Genomic DNA, 7283 nt, shown 5'->3' with positions numbered 1-7283 from the left:
TGTATCACTCTTTGCAGGGAATCTCTGTTGCAGTGTATATCATCATCTGTCAAACTACGCCGCTTGTTGTCTATTTCATCGATATATTCATAGTAAGTTTGAGAGTTCACTCTTGGAATCACCAAATGCTAGTGCTCCCCAGAATGGTATCGGACCGGGCTACGTCTCCAAGTTCGTCTGCATCCTCCTGGCAGTACTCGGCATCGCCATTATGTCAGTATCAGGCGAGTGAAATGACCAAGTAAACGGTGGAGAAGGTGATCCTCAGCAATCAGATACAAAGGAGTCTAATGGTATGACCAACAGTCTGAGGTCATGTATTGAAGTATCTATTGCCACTCTATTATATGGTCTATTTGATGTCCTCTATGCTCAATGGGCAGCTCCAATATGCGACGATAAGATATCCCAAAACGGTGATGATGCCAATGAGGACGATATATGGCGGAGATACCCTCAGCAGCAACCAACCACTTGTGGAGGCTTCAACAGATTATCGTCCCAGATAGAGGGTATGTTCCTCCTACTCGCCCTACGTGCTGTGCCCGCTCTTATATTCCTCATGTGCACCATCCTACTAGGAGTATACGACCACGATTTACCGTGAGTTTCTCCACACCTCTCATCGCCGATGACTATCGTAAGTTCTTAGAGCTTACACCCGGGCTGATGTGACCGCTATGATTTGGGTTACTCTCGCTGATTGGGCATACAATATCGCTATGAGTACCGGTCTTGTGATGCTTTCACCTCTCTGGGTTACAATGGGTAGACTCTATTACTACCATCAGGGGTTCTATCAATTCGATTGTAGGTACGGTTCCCAGTGTTCCCGTCGCTCTAATATTCGATATGTTTGCCAAGGGACTCACACTGTCAGTCGGAGCCTGGACAGGTGAGGGCTTAGCGTCTCACAGCGAGTGGTGATCGCCTTATCTTGATATCAGGCGTTTTGTTGACTGCTGTGGGTTTCATCGTCTTCAACGTGATCTCTTCCAGAGAAGAGAGTGGTAAGCAGCGCGAGGCTGTTGGTCTCCCATCCGATCAGTCAGACTAACTGTTTTTGGTTTTACTCGAAGGTCCGTTATATCAATATTGACTCATTAGCGAACTTGATCTCCCTTAATCCTGTTGAGTTTCCTATACATAGACTAACTAAACATTGAACCACATCATTTCCCATGCAAGTTCGACAATGGAGCAGACATGAATGACAATTACACAGGCAAGTTCGATAATGAACTTCTCGGAGTGGCATAGCCGCCCCAATCAGAGGAACTGCTTCTCGTAAAACATACTTTGAGGTGGCATAGCCGCCCCAATCAGAGAAACTGCTTTCCCTAAGGCATATTTGGGAATGGCATAGCCGCCCCGATCAGAGAAACTGCTTTCCTCAAGGCACAGTTGGGAATGGCATAGCCGCCCCAATCAGAGAAACTGCTTTTCGTAAGGCATATTTTGAGGTGGCATAGCTGCCCCAGCGTACCACACCATTCTAACAGCAATCTAGACGTCCTTCCAAGACTCGCACGCAAAACCTCCCAAGAACGACAAGGCGTGGTAATGATACATGACGGGAAGGTAGTGGTAAATTGGATGCCTATGTACATGTATATAGTATTAGTATATGGCATAATGTATTGACATTGGCATGCATATAGTATTAGTATATGGCATAATGTGTTGGCATTGGCATGTATCAGAATATGCCTTATTATCATCGACCCCCGGCATCTACTGAGGCAGCCGCAATGCTCTTGCCAGTAATGGTAGTGACTTCTGAGCTCTGAGAGAGAGAAATACATGTTCAGTGGAGAAGAGGGATACGGAACCTTCGCAGGCGTTCTTGCCGATAAAATCGATCAACACTATAGCCAGCAGGACCGGGAGAGTCTTCGGGAGGGGGTAGAAAAGAAGGCTCTCTGCCAGTTTTCACATAGCCCCTGAAAAAATGTCAAGCATAACAGAAGAAAAAGCATCATACTGATGTTGCATGACTACAAGCCAGGATGCATACGATTCCACAACGTTTTCCGTATGGCTCACGATCGTCACTGATGACGAGCGTAGTTGAGCTCAGACTGACATATGATAGAATTCGACCAAAATGCAGGACAGGAGATTCGCTGAGAACCCTCTAGGGAAACATACTCTGGGACAGATCGGATAACTTGGTTTTACCCAGCGTAAACCAATATAACAGTCGTACAGCATGAATCAATATGCTTACCTGGCGAATCTCGGGCCGCGATCTCGCTGCAGAGCTGACGTCTTACTCGCATCTCCGTATCTGAGAGAAACAGATTGTTAACCTCACCCATAGCAGTTCTCTTCCTTCTCGTTACGTGCCGGGCCCAGGCGCTAATGCCCGAATAGCTCGCTCCTCATCCAAATACGTCGTCTTCGGACTCTTACTCATGGAGATCTACACTCAGTAACTCGACATGACCGCGCGCCACGAAATTCACCTTTCCCTCATCCCATAATCCTGATCCCGACGGCAGGACTTTCGGGTCGTACGAGCCAGGCGGTGGTATGGACTTCGCCTTCTTCAGCTCGAACTCTGTTGACCCCGGTATTAACAGCTTAGAATTGGATGTGGATATTTTTGGAGCTGGATTTTCCATCACACCTATACATATACACCATATGATTATAGTGCGTCAACAACAAAACGTTAAGTGCATCTGCTGATAGATTCAACACTAAATTCTACAGGTAAATTCCCAAAAAAATCGCGAATAATTTTCCAATGGAAAGAATAGTCAATCACATATCGGGTATAATATTGGGAAAAGAGGAGTATCGATATCATGCACACACTTGTGGAATATACACGCTAATGAGAACCACAGTTAATGCTGAGACGATCACTGTTCATAGAGCGACTATAGTGAGCAGGGCCTGGCATAATCTGTCTTATATTCACCGGCTTTCCATTCAGGCATTCCTGCTGCTGTATTAGTATCTGATAAACCCAAGATGTCCCTACCAGGATTCGAACCAGGGACCTCCCACCTTCCGCTGAGCCATTAGCAAATCCTTCGTGAATAACATAGTAGAAATCTTCGCTTCTTTATCTTCAATCTCTCTACCAAGCAGATCCCTTCGATGCCGATCCACTCGTTCAACTGACAGGCCCCGCAGGTCGCAGGTTCGATCCCCAGCCCCGGCGTTTTTACGTTCCTCTTTCCTCTCCCTCGCATCCATCAACTTCAAATGTGCAGTTTTCTGTTTTAAAATCCTACAACCAGTGGAATACCATCGAAGCGGTATGTCACTATCAGCATCTCACTGCTGTGCTAAATCAGTTTCCTTTCTTCGCTCAGCAGTGCTGATTTTCTCATCGAACCTCTCGCGTATCAACTGCCCTTGTAGTGCTCTCACCATCTCAATCTCGGCTATCTTGCCATTCAGAGCAGCCCTGCAAACTACCAACATTGAAATTTTACCAGTGATGTGAATAAACATTTTTCACATTTCACTTTACGAAAAACGCATGTGAGCAGTGAATGACGAGCATCACGTGTTTTACGTGATATTCGCTAAGTGTTATCGCCGCACTTCGCATCGCGAATATCACATAGTTTTCACATAGAGTATAATGCAACTTCACGTAAAACGGGTAAAGCTCCTTAGTATGCCCAGTTGTCTCCGTGCATTCGTCTCGTATACACATCAGAGAATTATCCAGAAACCTATAGTGTTTCCGGGGGGGAACTCATTTTGAATTTTCCACGTATGGCTAGGAACACATTCTTCAATCAGTTTCCCATGTAAATGTCATAATCACATTTAGGAGCATCATTTTGCCCATTGTTATCAAAGCCTGGGGAACGTTATTTCGCAAAGGTACATGGAGTCCTTATACAATGTATATCTATTAGTATAATTATATATTATTAATAATTTATATTTATATTGTCGCTTTATAATGTATATAGATATCGATCTAATAAACACCTAGTATATAGGATATTCATGACCAGGTATATTTTTTTACGCGACAATGAATGCCTCTACTATTTATTGATACTATGTGCCGATATTATAACGACAATCCAGATATAGTTGGCATTTTCTGACCAACTGACCTCTCTATAACCCTCTATAACTTCTTTTGACCTTATCAGCTCTGATAAGTCCGTCGTGGCCTTACAGAGTCGCGGAGTAAAAATAAGTAAATATGAATATAATATAAATTCATTAACTATTTATAAATAGATATGCTTATGATTATCATTTAGTAATATAATTATTAAATATATACTACAGATTAAAACTAATATATAACAATACCCAATAATACCCCCCTGGATAGAACGACAACTTATCGATAGCCCTACCGTTTCTTCTCCTCCTCCTGGCTCTTCTCAGAGATAACCAAACTCTGTCCCATCTGCCACTCCCTTAGTCGCTGATCCTCCAACAACTCTTGCGCTGAAGCATCGGCCCGTCTCGCTGCGAGTTCCTATCAAATAAGGAAGCTCAGAAACCGGAAAGTCACCGACAATGCTGAGGGGAGAGAGTAACCGTTGGCTGGATGTGTCAGCATGAGAAGCCTTCGACGGCAGGTGGCCGTAAAGCCTTCTCATGCCTCTCTCTCAGGTAGTAATCTAAAACCCTGGCGAGCGCGAGGAAGACTACTTCTGTTCAACGTTAGTTATCAACAGACGTGTGAATATGCACTAGAAGTTTGCCCAACGTTGAGAATTACACTAAATTCTAATATGGTCTACTATTTTCCAATTTACGGTGATACTACTGCTGTAATGGAGCTTACTATGCTAAGCTCATCATCCTAATATACTGGAGTTTCACCACCCTAGTGATATGAAAAAAATATTTCAAGACTACTGCATATAGTTTTCCACTTCACGTAAAATTCCACTACTACTGAGTGAACTATATAAACTTGGTGATACTAAGGAAAGGTTATATGACAGTCTAAGACTTCAACCTCGACTTCTTCCCACCACATTGTAACTCACCACTTCAAGTGACTGTAGCCGATTCCTATTATCCTCCATACGCGCGTCGAGCAGCTCCTTAACGTGCTGCCCTCGTGCTTCTATTTGCTTCTGGGCTGCCGCAACTCTCTCTCGCCGATATCTGCAACAATGGAGTTTCACTATAGTGATATGAAAAACACTAGCGAAAAATATATTGGAATTTCACAACCGAATTTACGTGAAGTTCGTCGTACAACTCTGTGAAAAACGCGATATTCGCGCCCTGTAGTAGTCGTGAAATATGTTTTTCATATCACTAGGGTGGGGAAACTCCATTTCACGACTACTGCATATTACCGCGAATATCGGCTTTTTCACGAAGTGTTACGCCACTTCACGTAAAATCAGGTTGTGAATCTCCAATAAAAACACACACGCGAGTTCGCAACAATCAATACCGCTCTTTCTGTTCTAGTTGACTTTCCCTTTGGAGTTGCTCGCGATTCTCCCGCTCCACTGACATATGTTGTCTGAATTTAAACGAATTATTGTGATACCGTAAATGCTTCAAGCATACCTAGATTGAATCTTAAGCTCCTTTTCTAGCTTCGCAGCTTCCTTTGCTATAAGACTCTCTATCATTTGCAAATTCTGCAGACCTTGACTGGCGCTTATTGAACTCGTCAAAGGAGACTGTTCCCTCATCACCGCCTGAGTGAGGAAAATTGATGATTCTCATATTTTGTAAACACCAGAATGGGAAAAATGCGCATGTGTTGATTTTCGTGACAACCACATGTGTTGGTGACAATATGAGTTCCTGGGTACACTGCTACCCAAATTCGTGTGTGAATTTTTATAATAAGTGAGTTCAGCTCAAGAAAGCGAACATATATTTTCCAACACTGTGCGAATCATTCCACATTTTTTGAGTTATTCGTCTGCATGAACTAAATGGCAGCGCAGAAGTCCAATAAGAAAAGGGGAAACTCAATCCCATTTTCTACCATCACATTCACACAGACAAAGAATCCGAAAAAATCGCCGAAAAACTGAGAATCCTCGGAAATGCAATTATTAGTAAGCAACAAGGAATTGCCAATTTCCTACCGCTCGTTCTGCCAAAACCCGACTTATTTTCTCTTTCCGTTTCGTTTCATAGTGGTTGAATCGCAGTCGTTGAAACTCCACGGAGTCACCATTAACTCGAAACCTTATAAAACGCGAAGTTCATGAAAAATTTCATGAAAGTTTTCCCATTTTACTCTCGAAAAGGTTTCGGTTTCAAATTCAAAGGACTGATCCCAGTTCTCCTTAGAGCTTCTTGTGTACCTGAGTCGTTAAGAATTGCATCAAAATCGCGTAATTTGGCAAAAATTCCGAAATTTTCCAATTTTTCTTTGAAATTTTCGAGAAATTTTCGGAGGTTGTTACACTTCAACACTAAAAAAATACAAATTTTTCTTCGACATTGAGGAAATTTTGGGAGTTTTTTTTCCAAATTGTGTCCTTTAACTGAACAGCTGAGGGGAGCAGAAGTATACCCAAACACTGTCGATGGTCTTACGTGGAGTTAAAGGGAAATCCTCTGTGAAATCTATCTTGTTATTTTCCTGTTGATTTTCCATAAATGTGTCAAGTACTGTAAACCACTCCTCATGACCAACACAACCACGCTGAAGTTGACAGGAAAGAGGACGATGGCACGAAAACTCAAGTGGACGACGAAATGCTCAGCTCTCGAGTTGACTACGTGACTCATTCTCGAGTCCCTCGGTACGGCCTTATGATTGAAGAATTATAGAATAAAGCTGGACAGTAGGCCAAGGAGATTGCCAAAAATGGACTTCAGTGGGAGGGACTACTACTGCCCGTCCAGGCGCACATATGATCTAATCAGAAATGATGCGTATAAGGGATCCTTGTTCGCATATGAGCATGAACATGTGGAGAAATGGTTTTGAACACACTTGGTGAAGGTTTCAAGTCAGTCAATATTTCTGCTCAGTGAATTGGTAACTAACCATCACTCGTCGAAGGTGTGAGATATGTATGCTAAGTTTCGAATCACCTTCTGACCATGATAGTTATTTTATGAACATGCCGGACTTCCTAGTAGGAAGTTTCTACAATCTCCCCTTGGCACTGAATAAAGTGGAGGAACCAGGGTGAGTGTGATTATGACCACATCGCAGATGTCGCTCGTCCGAGACAGGCGCTGTGCCGGCTTCGCGGTGGCGCAAGATGTGAATCTCGCTCGCCCGAAATTCACTAGTTGAAACGGGTGAAACGGCTAGCGTTACGGCTTCTTCGTGTAGCCTTTCTGTGAGC

At 43.3% G+C, this 7283-nt stretch overlaps 2 protein-coding genes across 2 annotated transcripts in view; one reads left to right on the top strand and one right to left on the bottom strand.

Annotated features, from left to right (window-relative positions):
- Pmar_PMAR001884 (hypothetical protein) overlaps positions 1-1057 on the top strand; it is a gene marked incomplete at both ends in the record, with an annotated part of 5323 nt that extends 4266 nt beyond the window's left edge. The window contains 4 exons of the mRNA XM_002768462.1: positions 384-603; positions 653-768; positions 815-895; positions 948-1057. Of these exons, the coding sequence (XP_002768508.1) occupies positions 384-603; positions 653-768; positions 815-895; positions 948-1057 (527 nt within the window). The remainder of the gene's footprint in view (positions 1-383; positions 604-652; positions 769-814; positions 896-947) is intronic.
- Positions 1058-2341: 1284 nt separating this feature from the next.
- Positions 2342-5475, bottom strand: Pmar_PMAR001883 (IgA receptor precursor, putative; the record flags this gene model as incomplete). The annotated part of the gene is made up of 9 exons (XM_002768461.1): positions 2342-2425; positions 2469-2632; positions 2875-2968; positions 3019-3131; positions 3183-3244; positions 3296-3424; positions 4347-4471; positions 4992-5112; positions 5411-5475. The coding sequence occupies 9 exons, from the start codon at positions 5473-5475 to the stop codon at positions 2342-2344; spliced, it is 957 nt and encodes a 318-aa protein (XP_002768507.1).
- Between the last annotated feature and the right edge of the window lie 1808 nt (positions 5476-7283).

This window comes from Perkinsus marinus (assembly GCF_000006405.1).
Source record: "Perkinsus marinus ATCC 50983 genomic scaffold scf_1104296968108, whole genome shotgun sequence".
Taxonomy (NCBI): Eukaryota; Perkinsozoa; order Perkinsida; family Perkinsidae; genus Perkinsus; species Perkinsus marinus.
This window is presented reverse-complemented; position numbering and strand designations above follow the sequence as displayed.